The following is a 17,934-nucleotide window of genomic DNA, read 5'->3' as shown; positions in this document are numbered from 1 at the left end:
ACCTCCTTATCTCTGTAGCTGTTTGTGCGTGGCACTGTTGGCTGTTGATCAGAAGATCTTGTGTTTTGACATTTATGTGTGTAGGGGAAAGCACACACTCTCCGTGAAGAGTGTGGAGCTTAGAGGACAACTAGTGGGAATCCAACTCCAGTCACTAAGCTTGGTTCCAAACACCTTTCTTCACTGAGCTACCTCACTGACCTCTAATCTGAAATTGTCAACCATTAAAACTAATGTCATTTAGGAGGCAGGGCTGGGGCTGACAGCTCATTTTGTACATGATAAGCTGGGCACTATACCCTAGTTTTCTAGCTTTTTGTGTTTGTGACATGTATGCAAAGTTTGAACACCCAAAAGGTTTAACAGATTTTAAATATAAAATTTTAATATTATAAGAAAAATTACTGAATGACATTCAGGGAGAATTTTTCAAAGTACTAAAAAAGCTCTCATGGCTGGAGAGATGGCTCAGTGGGTAAGAGCACTGATTGTTGTTCTTCCAGATGACCAAGGTACAATTCCCAGCACCCACATGGCAGCTCACAACTGTCTGTAACTCCAAGTCCAGGGGACCTGATACATTCATACCAATGCACATAAAATAAAGTTAAATAAATAATTTTTTTTAAAAAACCAAGTTTAAAAAAAGAACTCAAGGTTTGTCTGAAAATTATAGATGGAGTATTTAAATATGAAGTATGCCAAACAGGGCTCCTGAGGTAAATCGTTAGAGATTTTTTAAGTAATATAGTCTTGCAACAGGCTTTCTTTTGGGCCACCAACCAGCTCCCAGATCATGACACGGAGACTTATTCTTAGTTACAAATGCTCCACCTTATCTAAGGCTTGTCCCACTAGCTCTTATACTTTAATTTAACCTGTTTCTCGTCATCTAGGTTTTGCCTCGGGGCTTTTTACTTTTTTTCATTCTGTGTGTCCTACGCCATGTCTGTCTGGTGGGCATCTCCCTCATCTTCTCTCCTCTTTCCTCTCTTGAGCCTAGATTCCTCCTCCTACTTATTCTCTCTGCCCGCCAGCCCTGCCTATCCCTCTGCTGCCTAGCTGTTGGCCATTCAGCTTTTGTGTTTGTTTGTTTGTTTTTGTTTTGATTTATTTTGTTTTTTGGTTTTTCAAGACAGGATTTCTCTGTGTAGCTTTGGAGCTGTCCTGGATCTCACTTTGTAGACCAGACTGTCCTCCAACACACAGAGATCCTCCTGCCTCTGCCTCCCAAGTGCTGGGATTAAAGACATGTGCCATCCCCACCCAGCTTTTAATTTATTAAAACCAGAGAGAGAGTGAGTGAGTGTGTGTGTGGGTGCGTGCAGGTCTGTACATGTCATGTCATACTTGTGGAGGTCAAAGGACAACTTTCCAAAGCGAGTGCCCTCTTTCCATCATGTCGAGGCTGAGATTCTCTTGCTTTTTCTGCCATGCTTTGTATTCCAGGCCAAGCTACAGAGTGATTTTCTTAGTCTCCAGTGCCCATCTTGCCATAGGAGTTTGTGATTACTGATGAGTGCCTGTATGTCAAGCTTTTACATTGGGATACAGAGTTCAAGCTCAGCTCATCAGGCCTTTTCCAGCCCCTGGGTGTTTTTTGTTTTGTTTTTAATTCTATGTAGCCAAAGGTTGACCTTAGACTCATAGCAATCCTCCTGTATCAGCCTGTTGCTAGATGACTATGAGCACGAGCTACCCTATCTAGCTGATAAACGGTTGTATCTTTTTTTCTTAGATTTTTAAGAATTTCCTATCATTTAATTTTTTTTATACTGGTATGTTATCTAGCTCTTATGTGATTATTTAATTATTGCTAGATATTAAGAGCAGTTAGCCAGAAAGCTGTAGTGGTAAACAGGAAGTGGAGGCAGGAGGATCATACTTTAAGGAGGTCATCCTTGGCTTCATAGACAGCCCAAGATACATAAAACCCTTGCTTAAAAAATCTCGGCCAGGAAAAAAAAATCTCGGCCAGTAAAGAGCTTATGTGCAAAATGTATTGCTTACTTATAATTGCATTACAGCCTCACTATTTTTTGTTCTTGAATATGTGCAACATGAAATTTTTCGGTGTAATCTCAGCACTCGGGAATCTGAGCAAGGAGGCTCACCCTGAGTTTGAGGCTAACTTGGTATACTATTGAGTTCCTGTCTGGCCTGAAATCTGAGACACTGTTTCCAGAACAACAAAGGAAGTTGTATTAACAAACTGCATGTTCTTAATGTCTTTCAGACTCAATTAGCAGAGCTTCACAGACAATGGCCAAGTGTGTCAAAGCTGTCACAGAGGGCGCTCAGGCGGTCGAGGAACCATCCATATGCTGAGACATCCACCAGGGACCCAGGCTTGTGTAGATAGTACATGGACATTGGTGTAATCCCTTACAAGTTAATGTTTTCCAATGTGATTCTGATGATGTAATATTTAAATTATACTATGCTTATTTGAAAATGCTATTGCACTTACCAAAAGTCTTGGCAGTTTAAATTATGTATTATGTGCACACATTAAGTAGTTTAATAAAACTGTCATTTGTTCTTTTGTGTTAAAAACACTGATCCTTAACATGTGAATTTTGTTTATTTTCATAGATCTTTTTGTTTCAAATGGATGAAATGAGAGGCCTTTCAGGGCTAGGGACGTAGCTCATTGGTAGAGTGGTTGCCGAGCATGTGTGAGGCCAAAAACTGAGCTCCTGAAGTGTAAGGAAACAACAGAGAACTGGGAGTCGGTGGCGCACGCCTTTATCCCAGCCCTTGGGAGGCAGAGCCAGGCGGATTTCTGTGAGTTTGAGGCCAACCTGGTCTACAGAGTGAGTTTCAGAACAGTCAGGGCTACACAGTTTTTAAGTTTTTTGTTAAAATGAATTAATAGAAATGTGGGACTGGAGAGATGGCTCAGCTATTAAGAGCATTAGCCGTTCTTCCAGAGGACAGGGTTTGAGTCCCAGTACCCACAGAGTGGCTCACAACTGCCTGTTACTTCAGTAGTTCCAGGGGATCGATTTCCTCTTCTGGCTTCTGAGGGCAGGCTCCAGGCATGCATGTGGTACATAACCCACATGTAGGCAGAATACCCATATGCATAAACTAAAACAAAAAGTAATCAGCCAGGCAGTGGTGGCACACACCTTTAATCCCAGCGCCCAGGAGGCAGACACAGGAGGATCTCTGTGAGTTCAAGGCCAGCCTGATCTCCAGAGTGCATTCCAGGACAGCCAGGACTGTTACACAGAGAAACCCTGTCTCAGAAAAAAATAAAATTAATTAATTAAGAAGAAAGTAAGTATCTTATAATTAACTTAGGAGATGTGATTCAAAAGTAGGTAAAGGAATTTTCTGATGTTTGGTTTTATCTGTAGTTACGAGGATTGAATGCAGGCCTCAAGCAGGCTGGGCAAGTGTTCTCCCGTAGCAGTATAGCCTCAGTACTGGTTTTTTGTTTTATTTTGAAAAGAATTTCAAAATTCTTTTCTTTTGTAATCCTCATTTCTTTCTCCCTTCACCAAAACCCCAAGTGTAGGATGCGATTTTCGTCGCCTAAGAAACAGTGTGGTTCTAGAGTAGTGTGGTGTGCCATCCCTGCTTACAGAGCTGCACAGGCTGAGTGCTGACACTATGCTCAGTGTGTGCGGCCCCAGCTCCACTTCCCTGCACAGATTACTGTACAGTTTGTCAACAACTTTTCCCAGAAATACTTGACTTGGGTGATATGTCTTGAAGTTGTGTACTTGACGTGGGGCTAAGGGTGTAGCTCAGTGATAGAGCATGTATGTGGACCTAGGTTCTCACCCAGCACACTCAAAAGTACTTTGCCTAAAACTCCCTAGTTGCCTGAAAATATAAATTCTAAGTGTTTGAATCCAATACAGATTTCCTATGCTTCCCAGTATTCTTTACCATTCAGCACCGCTGGTCTCGAAGGGACAAACTCCAGGTTTGTGTTTCACACAGTGCCCTCCAGTGAAGTGGATGCTCCAGTGGAAAGGATACAGCCACGTGGATCCAGCATCCTTGGACCACCCTCTGGGTACTAAGAATTCCTTAGATACTCACAGCAAGCGTGGGTTCTTTGAGTAAAGGGTCTTGCTACGCTGCCCAAACTTAGTCAGATTTACTGAGTTTTGCTTCTAAGAGTAAAATAAAACTTGGATCAGCAGAGGAAAACTGCATGGCCATGATAGAGAGGACTCTGAGAAAAGTCAAAGCTGCTGAAGTGTATACATGAGGACAGGTGGGGTCCCTTTTTTTTTCCTTCAGTTTTTCAAGACAGGGTTTCTTTGTGTAGTCCTGGAACTCACTCTGTAGACCAGGTTGGCCTTGAACTCAGAGATCAGCCTGCCTCTGCCTCCCCGAGTGCTGGGATTAAAGGCTTGTGCTGTGACAAATGGCTTCTTTTGCCACCATGTATCATTAGGTAATATAAACATAAACTTGAACTCATATAATTCTCCTGCTTCAGCTTCCTGTATAGCTCAGACTACATGACTGCCACCACTGATTGCTGCTAACTTACTAAAGCATTTCTTTGCCAGGATCAAACCAATCTTGTCTAACTTTGGAAGAGTTGAAAATTTTTTTAAGATTTATTTATTAATTATGTATACAATGTTCTGCCTGCATGTATGCCTGCACATCGGAATAGGACACCAAATCTCATTATAGATGGTTGTGAGCCACCATGTGGTTGCTGGGAATTGAACTCAGGACCTCTGGAAGAGCAGCCAGTGCTCTTAACCTCTGAGCCACCTATTCAGTCCATGAGTGGGAATTGTTTAACGTTGTTTCTTCATTTGTAAGCTGAGGATGAAAATGATAACTACCACCTTCAACCCCATAGTTAAATCTCAAAGTTTATAAAACCTTTGGCCAGTTCCTGACACAGCATTCAACCCACTCAGTAGCTGAGGACCCCGTTGTAAATGCAGACTCAAATGTTACTGGCAGCTTCAGGAGACTGCAGGGAAAGCCTGTTGCTGAGTCCTTGATCCTAAATTGAAAGTCACCATCTAAGTGTGTCAGGGAATTTAGTTCCTAGACTGAGGGATAACCATGCTTTCTATAACCTCCAGTTTATATTTTCCAAAAAATAAAAAAATAAAAATAAATAAAGCCGGGCGGTGGTGGCGCACACCTTTAATCCCACCCAGCACTCGGGAGGCAGAGGCAGGCCTGGTCTCCAAAGCAAGTTCCAGGAAAGGCACAAAGCTACACAGAGAAACCCTGTCTCGAAAAACAAACAAACAACAAAAAAAGAATAATAATAAAAAATAAATAAAATAAAATAAAATGCCCTCCTCTCCCAGATTCTGAGAAATTTAATGAATTCTCCAGAGGTAACCCAGTCAACAATGCTACCACCACAGACCATGAAAACTAATTTATTCCGTAGACATTCTGTATTTATTTTGATAGAATTGTTAACAGTTGAAGCCTAATTTACTGAGTGTTGTGTTGTGCGTGTGTTTTTTCCTGTTTGGTTTGTTTTGTGACAAGATGTCATGTATTCTGGACTGGCTTCAAAGTCACTGTGTGGCCAAAGAGAGCCTTACCTCCCGAGTCTCCTTCCTTTGTCTCTTGAGGACTGGAGTTACAGCTGTGACGCCATGCTTGGTTTCTGAGTAGCTTCTGAGAGCCGAACTGAACAGTGCCCTCAGAAGAAGAAAGCCACACTCAGTACTGAAGGAGAGTCGAACCACTGAGTGTGTGTGTATTTGTGTCAGGGCCAGCATGTGATGATAAATCGTCAGCCTGTTACAGACAGGAGCACTTCACCACTGGTCAAGCTATCGGTGCAAAACTAGAGCAAGTTTAACGACCAAAGCACTAGTGTATGTTTGTTTTTAATGTGAACATGGGAGTGGGAAGGGGAGGGGTGCGGACCTGGAGAAGTTGCTGGGTGATTAAGAGCATCTCTGCTCTTCCAGAGGCCCTGGGTTTGGTTACCAATACCCACATAGCAGCTCACAACTCGATGATTTCAGTGCTTGGGAGTCGGGGTGTATGTACATATGTATGCTAGTGCACACACCGAAGTGTTCAAAGAGGCCAGAGGATGGCATCAGGTGTCTTCTAGTAATACTCTTCTTGTTCCTTTGAGGCAGGGTCTCTCCCCAGACCAGAAGCCCATGGTTTTCATCTAGGCGGCATCCAGCAAGCCTCATCAGTCCTTCCGGCTCCACCTCCACAGCACTGGCTTCTGGGCATTCAGGGCCCCACAGTTGTGCAGCAAGTGCTGTTAACCACCGAGCCATCTCTCCAGCCTTAATCTTTTAAATAGACCAAAGAAACTTGGCTTTGAACCTATAATTGTGTTTGTTTTGATTTTCTTCAAGCAAAGGCTTGCTTTGTAGCCCAGGCTGAGCTCAAACTTCCAATCTTTCTGATGTTGCCTCCTGATTGCTGGAATCACAGGCCCGCACCACCACCACACCTGGCTCAAGTCAGAGGCGTTTCAGGAGATGATTCTCTGGTAGGTCGCCAATGGGTTGTGTAGCCTGGACTACTACAGGTAAGCATGGGTTTCAAATGAAGTACTAATCCTCGAAGAGAATTTTTAGCACTGTAGTTTGTATGCAAGATCAAACTCCAAACCCCAAACTATGGTTATAGTCTCTTCTGTTCCATTACCATTTTATTGGGCTTAACTACATACAGAGAGAGAGAGAGAGAGAAAGCGGGGGAGAGAGAGAGAGAGAGAACCACCACCAGCTTGCAAGGCAAGCACTTTACCAGCTGAGCTTCTCCCTAGCCTCTCCTGTATTATTTAGCAAAATAAGTGAGCTTCCTGCCAGAAGATGGAATGTCACCTTAACACTGAGATGAGAATTACTCTGTGAACAACAGAAAGGAAGCAGGATGTCTGGGGACAAATCAGGACCACTGAGCCTGTGGAAGCTTTTCTAAGACTTTAGAACTGCCCTGTGCTCTGACTGGTAGGGTGAACTCGCCTCACTGTTAACCAGCAGAAGCATCTGTTTGCTTTCTAAGTTCTGGGATAGTGTTGAAATATAAAAGGAAGCCGGGCAGTGGTGACACATGCCTTTAATCCCAGTTCTCTGGAGGCAGAGGCAGGCAGATCTCTGAGAGTCTGAGGTCAGCCTGGTCTACAAAGTGAGTTCCAGGACAGCCAGGGCTGTTACACAGAGAAACCCTGTCTTGAAAAAAACAAAAAAAGAAAGAAATACAAAAGGAACAGGCATGGCTTACTTTAATGAATCTACTTACCAAAGAGAAAAGCACACATACACACACACACACACACACACACCCCGTGTTCCTGTGCCTGTGCATGTGTGTGAGTGATTTTTTTCACTCAGAATCAGAAGCACCACAAGTTCCAAGCTTGGCTGACATAGTTTTAAAAATAAGTTGTGAACTGGTGAGATGGCTCAGCAGGTGAAGGCACTGGCCACCAACCTGAGTTTGCACCCTGGGACTCCATGGTGGCAGGAGAGAACTGCCTCCTGAAAGTTGTCCTGACCTCCACCTGCAGACCATGCCACCTGCACACACGTACACAAAGAAGTGCATTTTATTTTGTTTTGGATTGGGGTTTTTGAAACAGACCACTCATAGCCCTGGCTGTTCTGGAACTCATTATGTAGATCAGGCTGGCCTTTGAAATAATAGATCTGCCTGTCTCTGTCACCCAGTGCTGGGATTAAAGGTGTGCACCACCGTGCCCAACTTGTAATAGATTTTTTTTTTAAAGCCTTTTCTTTCTTTCTTTCAATGCTGGGAGAAAGTTACTGTGTATCTAAGGTGTGTCATTGCATAGATAAAGCTAAATAATAATAAAGTAACTCTCTTCCTGTAGCTTCCCAAGCTACATTTTTTGTTTGCTTAGCTAGAACTACACAGCCACACCTCTTCATGGGGTGTGTCTTGTTTTGCAAGGGCAGACCTGAGGGAATGGTCAGTCGGGGATAAGTATCCCTGGACAGCACTATTCCCTTGGGAATTGGGTTGATTTCTCAGTCACTAGTGTGCATCCTCTATGATCTACACCCTTCATTATCCGCCACGTATGTGTACTTAGTCTATTTGGTCCATCCCCTTTCAAACCTTTGTTCCCTGAGGGTGGGGGAGGCGTTTTACTGTTCCCACCAGCTGTGCCTGCTGGCTTCCCTCTAATGTGCTTACCTCAGGTTTCCCACTCACGGTACCATCTCGTGTATTATATAAGTGACTAAGGCCAGGAGTGATGGCACACACCTGTAATCACACTCGAGCGATGGAGGCAGGAGGAACAGGTCGTCAGGTTATCCTCAGCTACATGAGCCCCTGCCTCAAAAAGAGAAAAAAAAGGTGAAACTTCTTTCCGAAATTTCTGCATTATGTGCTCTATACTTGGCTTACAAAATATATTACTTTTTGGGAAAAATGGGGTAATTCCTGTTGAAAAATGGGATAGTAGGACAAACAGTATGATTTTAGAAAAATCTGATATCCTGTGTAAAATCCATTGAGTGCCAAAAGAGATGTCTATTTTTTTTATTCTAGATTTTATTATGTCTGTGTTTTCCTGTGTGTATGTATGTGTGCCATGTGCATGCAGTGCCCAAGGAGGCCAGAAGAGGGCCTCAGATCCCCTGGGACTAGAGTTACAGGTGCTTGTGAACCGCCTTGTGGATGTTGAGAATTGAACCTCAGTTCTCTGGAAGAGCAGCCAGTGCTCCTAAGCACTGAGACATCTTTAGAGCCCTCTAATTCCTAATATATTTGGTGCCAGGTGTAGGGTACACTCCAGTAATGCCAACACTCAGGAGGCTAGGACAGGAAGTTGGAGTGTAGGAGTTGGAGCCGCTCAGGAACTGCATAATGAGTTCAAGACTAGCCTGGGATGTCGAGTGAAACTGTCTCAAGAACAGGTCACCGTAAACTTTCTTGTAGCACGAATAGTTAGAAGGTCTTATTAATAAAAACAAACCCGGGGCCAGGTATTGGGGTGGCTGCTGGAAGATCAGAGAAGCAGAACAAGCCACAGCCACCTCACCTCGCCATTTCCTCAGCTGATCCTGTTTCTTCAGACTGGAAGCCTCTGTGTCCTTATCCGAATGGATCTTAGCTGAACTGTTGCTCAAAAGCCTGAAAGCTTAACCAGCTCTAGTTCCTGGTTTTCACGCCTTTTATACCTTTCTGCTTTCTGCCAACACTTCCTGGGATTAAAGGGGTGAGTCACTATGTCTGGCTGTTTCCAGTATGACATTGAACTCACAGAGATCCGAATGGATCTCTGCCTTTGGAATGTTAGGATTAAAGGCGTGTGTGCCACTATTTTCTGGCCTCTATATCTAGTGGCTGTCCTGTTCTCTGACCCCCAGATAAGTTTATTAGGGTGCACAATATATTGGGGAACACAATATCACCACACTTTCTGACTGGAGTTGGTTTCTCCAGTGACATTTCTGGTTTAACCCTCTAAGTACCTGTGTAAAAGAAGCAGTTCTATGAGAACATGAAATACAACCTGCAATGGGGTAGAAAGAGATCCCTAAGAGCTTTTACTGCTTCTAATACAACAAACAGCTCTTACCGCTAAGTAAGGACTGTGCCTACTCAGTGTTACGTTCTGGGCAGTATCCAGTGTGTTCTTATGTGAACACTGATGTTAACTCTATTCTTCATGCCTGGTGCCGGTGTTGAATAGAACAAGCCAAATGCTTACCCCTGAAATAAAGTAATTTTGCTTAGGCATTCAAATGCAGGGCAAGAAAGTTTATTAAATAGGCTCGTCTGTCCAGGAAGAGGCCATGCCTCTCTCCTTGAGAGCACTTCCTTCATGCTTTCTGATTCAGCATGTATACACAATTAAGTTGTTTCTGTTCGTCTCTAATGCAGGGTGGTTTATGTACACATTGTAGGCCAAAAGGATGCCACACATCCCTTTCCTGCCGTTGTCTCAGGCCCACAGTCCTTTGTCCTAACACGGGAGTGGAAGAGGACATCCAACATTCTCCTCAAGCCTTAAGTGTGCATGGATGAGTATACCCTCCATATACCACACACATTTCTAATTGTATTTTTAGCTTATGTATATTTTGTTTGACTTTTTTTTTGTTTGTTTTGTTTTGTTTTTTGAGACAAGAGTTTCTCTGTTGTAGTTTTGTTACCTGTCCTGGATCTCTGTAGACCAGGCTGGCCTCGAGAGATCCGTCTGCCTTTGCCTCCCAAGTGCTGGGATTAAAGGCCTGCACCACTACCACCTGGCTTTTTGTTTAACTTCTAAGTCGTATTTCTTTTCTTTTTTTCTTTTTCTTTTTTTTTTTTTTCTGGAGCTGAGGACCGAACCCAGGGTCTTGCGCTTACTAAGCAAGCGCTCTACCACTGAGCTAAATCCCCAACCCACTAAGTCATATTTCTTGCAGTCATATTTTTATAAAACTTTCAATTACCTTGAATAATATTCATTTTTACTGACAATATCCAAATTTCAAAGATTTCTACAAGTATGAATTAAAAACATAGCCGGGTGGTGGTGGTGCACACCTTTGATCTCCGTACTTGGGAGGCAGAGGCAAGCAAATCTCTTGAGTTTGAGGCCAGCCTGGCCTACAAAGTAAGTTCCAGGACAGCTAGGACTGTTACATAGAGAAACCTTGTCTTGAAAAATGGAAAAAAAAAAATTTTTTTTTCCTTTCCACATGAGGTGGGTTTTTGTTGTTATTTTGTCATGTTATATATGTATGTATGTTTGTTTGACATAGGGTCTCACTTTGTAGCTCAGGCTGACCTGGAACTCACTAATGTAGACCAGGCTGGCCTTAAACTCATAAGAGACTTGCTTGCCTTTGCCTTGAGTGCTGGGATTAAAGAAATGTAATATTTCACCTGGCCTATCTTTCTGAGAAAGGGTCTCGTGTAGCCCAAACTGGCCTTGAATTTGCTATGTAGTCAAAGACAACTTTGAAGTCCTGATTCTATTGCCTCCATCTTGCATGTACTGGGGTTACAGGCATGTCACACCACACCTCACTTAGGTCTCTCTCTTTCCCCTCCCTCCTTCCCTCCTTTCTCTTTCTCTTCCCTCTTTCCCCTCCCTCCTTCCCTCCTTTCTCTCTCTTTCCTTCTTTCTTTCTGCTTTTTTCACTTGTAATGTTTTTGAAGAAGGGTCACATTATATAGCTCTGTCATAAAACTCAGCACTATCAAGCTGGCCTTGAGTTCTTAGCAATTCTCCTGCCTCAGCCCCTGCATACTCAGATTACAGACAATTACCTCCACACCACTTAATACAGTTTTTTTTTTTAATGTAGGTGTGGGCCAGGGAGAGATGGCTAATTGATTCAAAGACCTCCACAAAAAGATGAGGACCTGAGTTCAGATCCCCAGAATTCACACAGATGCTGGGTGTGGATGGGTGTGGTAGCCACCTGGAATAGCAGCCTTGGAAGATTAGAGACAGGTTCCCCAGGGCAAACTGACTAGTAAGACTAGCCCACCAACTCTGGGTTTCATTGAGAAACCCTGTCTTACTGAATAAGGTGAAGGGGTGAAAAGCCTTGACATCAACTGCAGGCCTCCACATGCATGCTTAAACATACACGCACACCCTCACACCTGCAGACATGTGGACACGCACATGTGCACCAAGCACAAACACATGAAAAGAAAAAAAACTACATGATGTAGGACTGGGAAACTTGCTTCAAGAACATGAAAAGAGCCGGGTGTGGTGGCGCACGTCTTCAGTCTCAGCACTTTGGGGGTAGAAGGGTCTCCTGAGTCTCAGGCCACAAAGCAAGTTCCAGGATATCCAGGGCTACACAGAAACCCTATCTCAAAGGAAAAAAAAAAAAAAAAGAAGAAATGAAAACGTACTCTGGAGGTCTTAAGTAGGAAAACACATTCCCATGAATGAAATACTTAGGCTGTCACATGTGAGAACTGTTCTGGGGTTAGAAAGGTAGACTGCTTGGCTAGCATGGACAGAGAGCCCTGGGCTCAAATCCTAGCACTGCACAAAAGTGGGCATGCTGGCACTTATCTGTAATCCCCACTCTCAGGAGGTGGAGTCGGGATCAAAGCTAATATCTTCCTCGACTACACAGCAAGCTTGGGGCCTACCTAGGACACAAGGCCCTGTCTCAAAAAAACCCTTCATATATAAGCAGGATTGTGATGTAAATCTAAATCTGTAAAGCATTTAGTTTACTTCTGAGATTTTCACCTTGTATATTTTCTGTCTGTTGAAATTACATATTTCAACTGTGACAAAGTTGGGAGACATCGTTAAGCTGTGAACAGAATTCGAAGCAACCATGATGTCTAGCACTACTTACTGGTGGCAGCACTGTGAGAGATCCATCATCCATTTATTGAGAGAGAAAGCTGTAGGATCAGTTCTCAAGTATGACTCTAGCTCCATCATTGATAAGCTACTACCACCATTTTAGACATTTTTCATTATTGTAACCATAACTGAGAAACAACTCAAGAGGAAAGATTTGTTTTGATTTTGTTTGCAGTCCATTGGATCTGGGAAGATGTAGGTGCTGCTCCTTCAAGATCACTAGGAAACAGATGGAGAAATGGCGGGCTTCTTCACTCCTTCCCTTTATTTATTCCTCTGGCCCACAGACATTGAGTGGTGTCGTTCACATTCCAGGAAGGCTCCCCCTCCACACATACCTTAGCCAATGCTCTGGAAGTGCCCTCACACAGTGTGCTTTACAAATCTAAGCACTTCTCAATCTAACCCAGTTGAGGATACTAACAGTCGTAGGGGATGGAGAAGTAGCTCAGTTGGTAGAGTGTTTAATGAGCATGTACAAGGCTCTGGGTTCCATCTGTAGCACCTCATAAGCATCAACTGGACATGGTAGCATAGCGCCTGTGTCTTAGTTTGGGTTCTATTGCTGTGAAGAGACACCATGACAACAGTAACACTTTGTTTTTATTTTTTTTTAATTTATTTATTATGTATACAATGTTCTGTCTACATGCATGCCTGCATGCCAGAAGAGGGCACCAGATCTCAGATGGTTGTGAGCCACCATGTGGTTGCTGGGAATTGAACTCAGGACCTCTGGAAGAGCACTCAGTGCTCTTAACCTCTGAGCCATCTCTCCAGCCCAGACCACAGCAACTCTTATAAAGAAAACATTTAATTGGGGTGGCTTACTTACAGGTTCAGTGATTCAGTCCATTATCATGGTGGGAAGCATGGTAGTGTGCAGGCAGATGTGGTGCTAGCTACAACTTGGTTTGCAGGGAACAGGAAGTCGACCGAAACATTGGGTGGTATCCAGAGCATAGGAAACCTCAAAGCCCGCCCCCACAGTGACACATTTCCTCCATCATGGCCACACCCACTCCACCAAAGCCACACCTGCTAATAGTGCCACTCCCAGGAGATTATGGGGGCCAATGACATTCAAGCTGCCTGTAGTCTCAGCTCTTCAGAGGTGGCCACAGGAGGATCAGAAGTTCATGGTCCAGCTAGAGAGATGGCCCAGCAGTTAAGAGCACTGGCTGCTCTTCCAGAGAACCAGGTTTGATTCCCAGCACCCTATGGCAGCTCACAATCATCTGTAACTCCAATCCCACGAACCCAGTGCCCTTTTCAGACCTCCATGGGCACTAGGCATGCACATGGTCTACAGACATTGTGGTGCTTTGAATAAGATTGGTCCCCATAGGCTCATAGATTTGAATGCTTGGTCATTATGAAGTGGCACTATTAGGAGGTGTGGCCTTGTTGGAGGAAGTGTATTACTGGGGTGGGCTTTGAGGTTTCAGATGTTCAAGCCAGGCCCAGTGTGTCTCTCTCTTCCTGCTGCCTTCAGATTCACATGTAGAACTCTTGGATCCTTCTCCAGCACCATGTCTGCCTGCATGCCACCATGCTTCCTGCCATGATGATAATGGACTAAACCTCTAAACCTATAATATAGTTTTTTGTTTGTTTGTTTGTTTGTTTTTGTTACTCTTTGCTCTTTGAGGGGCCAATAAATACACTGAGGCTTATTCTTACTTCTAAATGCCCAGCCTTAGCTTGGCTTGTTTCTTTTTTTTTTTTTTGTTTTTGTTTTTTCAAAACAGAGTTTCTCTGTGTAACAGCCCTGGCTATCCTGGAACTCACTTTGTAGACCAGGCTAGCCTCAAACCCAGAGAGATCCGCCTGCCTCTGCCTCCTAAGTGCTGGGATTAAATGTAACACATCTTTGTATCATTAAACAAATATTACAAAGCATAAACAAATATAACACATCTTCAACTAATATTCCACAACACTGTAAGCCAGACCCAGTTAAATGTTTTCCTTTATAAGAGTTGCCATGCAAAAGACATGGTCAATAAGACAAAAAGACAGCCTACAGAATGGGAACAAACCTTCACCAACCCTACATCTGACAAAGGACTGATCTCCAAAGTAAGAGTCCACAACAGCACACCCCACCAAGAAACTAGACATCAAAATACTGAACAATCCAATTAAAAAATGGGCTAAAGAGCTAAACAGAGAATTCACAAAAGAAGAATCACAAATGGCTGAAAGACATTTAAAGAAATGCTCAGCATCCTTAATCATCAGAGAAATGCAAATCAAAACGACTCTGAGGTATCATCTTACACCTATCAGAATGGCTATGATCAAAAACACTAATGACAGTCTATGTTGGAGAGGATGTGGAGCAAGGGGAACACTCCTCCACTGTTGGTGGGAGTGCAAACTTGTACAACCACTGTGGAAATCAGTATGGCGGTTTCTCAGAAAATTGGAATCAATCTACCTCAAGATCCAGCCATACCACTCTTGAGCATATACCCAATGAATGCTCAATCATACCACAAAGATACATGCTCAACTATGTTCATAGCAGCACTATTTGTAATAGCCAGAACCTGGAAACAACCTAGATGCCCATCAACTGAAGAATGGATTAAGAAAATGTGGTATATATACACAATGGAGTACTACTCAGCAGAGAAAAACAATGACAGCATGAAATTTAAAGGCAAATGGATGGAACTAGAAAATAATCATCCTGAGTGAGGTAACCCAAACCCAGAAGGACAAACGTGGTATGTACAGTCTCATAAGTGGATTCTAGATATAAAGCAAAGAACAATCAGACTGCAACCCACAGAACCAGGAAGGCTATATAGCAGGGGTGACCCAAGGATGACTGTGGCTTATAATAAGTTTTGGTTTTACTTCACTTTTACTGGGCAAGCCTCAATGAAACATTTCACTATTAGGATAAGAATTTATACTGTATCAAGCTGATAATAGAAAAATTAACTAATTAATTAATTTTAAAAAAAGAGTTGTCATGGTTGCCGGGCGGTGGTGGCACACGCCTTTAATCCCAGCACTCGGGAGGCAGAGGCAGGTGGATCTCTGTGAGTTCAAGGCCAGCCTGGTCTACAAAGCAAGTTCCAGGAAAGGCACAAAACTACACAGAGAAACCCTGTCTCAAAACCCCACCCCCCAAAAAAAGAGAGTTGCCATGGTCATGGTGTCTCTTCACAGCAATAGAAACCCAAACTAAGACAGACAGACATTCAGGCAAAACACTCATACAAATAAAGTAAAACTTTTTTTAAGTTCATGGTCATCTTTGGCTTCATCGCAAGTTCAAGTCCAGTCTGGGATACGTGAGAGCTTGTCTTAAAAAGAAAGTTAACTGTCATGGTAATCCATTACTATTATCTGTGAGATGCTGGTAATAACACTTACACATTTATTAGTTATTGCTCCTTTATTTTTGAGACACTATCCCAGGCTGGCCTGAAACTCATTGTGTACCCAAGAGAACTCTGTGCAATCCTGCTGCCTCAGCCTATAAAATATCGGGATTATAGGCGTGCTGTAGCAGGCCACCAACCAGGTCCCCAGTCATGACATGGAGACTTAATATTAGTTATGAATGCTTGGCCTAGCTTAACTCGTTTCTTTTTTTTTTTTTTTTTCCAGAGCTGAGGACGGAACCCAGGGCCTTGCACTTGCTAGGCAAGAGCTCTACCACTGAGCTAAATCCCCAACCCCAGCTAAATCCCCAACCCCTTGCTTAACTTCGTTTCTTGCTAGCTCTTATAACTTACCTACATCTTGCCTCAGGCTTTTTACCTTTCTTTCCTTCTGTATGTCCTACTCCACCCAGCTGCCTGGCTGCCCCTGGGGGGCTCCCTCTCTTTCTCCCTCTTTCTCTCCTCTCATTCTTCTCTCCAGAGCTTAGATTTCTTCTACTTGTTCTCTCTGCCTGCCAGCCTCACCTCTCCCTCCGCTGCCTAGCTATTGGCCACTCAGCTTTTCATTAGGCCAATCAGGTGCCTTCGGCAGACAAGGTGAAGCAAATGCAACACATCTTTACATCGTTAAACAAATGCAGCACAAACAAAAGTAACATGTCTTTCCATGTTAACAAAGGCAGCAGAACAAGTGTAACACACCTTCACATAGTTAGAGTAAGAGTCCACAACAGCACACCCCACCAAGTGTGGCTGCTAGTGTCCTGTTAAGCATTAAGCAGTTCCACATTTATGAAATTGCTGACTTTGAGATGACCTCTCCATGGAATGCAGGCTTTCCTTGAACTTGTGATGCTTCTTCCCCAGCCTCCTGAGGGCACCAGGGATGGCTGTAGGAATTTGGATTTCTCTTTAGTTTCCTTCTTCTTTGGTACTCTTGGGGTACTTCTGGGCCCTACCCAGACTAGGCATGTGTTCTACCACCTGGCTGTATCTCCAGCTCTCTGAAAATATTCTCCTCCAACAGGATCTCACTGAGCCATGTCTGGCATTTAGCACTCTCTTGCCTCATTTCCTGAGGACCTCGGATTACAGAACTGAACCGCAGACTCATTCCCAAGAGTTTGATCTTTAAAAAGGAATGAAAGTGGGGCTGGAAGCTGCTCAGCAGTTAAGAGCACTTGTTGCTCTCGCAGGACTCAGGTTCAGTTGCCAGTACCCATGTCAGGGGGCTCCCAATGGTCTCTAACTTACAGCTGGGTGAAAATCTGTCCTCTTGGTACAAATATGAAGGAGAAGAGCAGACAGATGGACCAACAGTTTTTCACTGTTGCTGGAGAACAAAATTAAAACCAGTGTCCTGGCAGTGGGGAATTAATGACACTACTTTTATTAAAAATTTAGACTAATGTAAAAATAAAATTTCTTCAAAGTGCCAGACATGGTCATGGCTAATGCCTGTAATCTCAGGACTTGGTTGCCTGAGGCAGGAGAGTTACTGTGAATTTGAGGCCACCGTGAGTTCCAGGCTAGCCCGGACTAGAGTGAGAACTTGCCTCAAAACAAAACACAACAAACACGGTAGAGTTGCTTGGTAGAGTGTTTGCCGTGTATGCACGAAGCCCAGGTTCTGACACCCAGCACCACATAAATGGGGTGTGGTGGCACGTGCCTGGGATCCTAGCACTTGGGAAGTGGAAACTGGATCAGAAATTCAAGGTCATCCCTACACAAGGAATCTGAGATAGGCTAGAGACCCTATTTAAGAAACAAACAAAAGAGCATGGAGTTGATTCTCAGTGGTAGAATACTTGCTTAGCATCTGCGAATCCCTGGTTCAGGCTACCATACCAACAAAATCATTTTCTAAGCAGGGCATTATGATACATTGCAAGCTTGGGATACACAGCAGGGATCCCACCTTAAAACAAAACCAGAGGGGAAGAGAGATGGCTCAGTGGTTAAAACAAAACCAGTTTTATGTTGGAGTGGTCAATTATCTCACTAGTCCAAATATGTTCATGTGGGAAGCAGAGTAGTGGCTCCTAAGGGCGTCATGTCTTGATTCCCTGGACCTGTGAATAGGCTTGCACAAGAGATTCTGGCCGGGCGGTGGTGGTGCATGCCTTTAATCCCAGCACTCAGGAGGCAGAGGCAGGCGGATCTCTGTGAGTTCAAGGCCAGCCTGGTCTACAGATGAGATCCAGGAAAGGCACCAAAACTACACAGAGA

The 17,934-nt window shown here is 43.7% G+C and overlaps 1 protein-coding gene and 1 long non-coding RNA gene across 4 annotated transcripts in view; one reads left to right on the top strand and one right to left on the bottom strand.

Moving 5' to 3' along the window:
* The window catches only part of Ndufs1 (NADH:ubiquinone oxidoreductase core subunit S1), a 36,238-nt gene extending 33,676 nt beyond the window's left edge, over window positions 1–2,562 (top strand). Inside the window, exon 19 of the mRNA XM_052749642.1 lies at window positions 2,237–2,562. Coding sequence (XP_052605602.1) covers window positions 2,237–2,328 — 92 coding nt within the window. The 3' untranslated portion in view covers window positions 2,329–2,562. The remainder of the gene's footprint in view (window positions 1–2,236) is intronic.
* A 900-nt stretch (window positions 2,563–3,462) lies between these two features.
* The window catches only part of LOC128117595 (uncharacterized), a 30,486-nt gene continuing 16,014 nt past the window's right edge, over window positions 3,463–17,934 (bottom strand). For all 3 annotated transcript variants that reach the window (XR_008220844.1, XR_008220843.1, XR_008220845.1), the window contains one exon: window positions 3,463–17,934. This exon is cut by the window's right edge. This is a non-coding gene — a long non-coding RNA (uncharacterized LOC128117595).

This window comes from Peromyscus californicus, unplaced genomic scaffold, assembly GCF_007827085.1.
Source record: "Peromyscus californicus insignis strain IS unplaced genomic scaffold, ASM782708v3 Scaffold_21__1_contigs__length_65335640, whole genome shotgun sequence".
Classification (NCBI taxonomy): Eukaryota; Metazoa; Chordata; class Mammalia; order Rodentia; family Cricetidae; genus Peromyscus; species Peromyscus californicus.
This window is presented reverse-complemented; position numbering and strand designations above follow the sequence as displayed.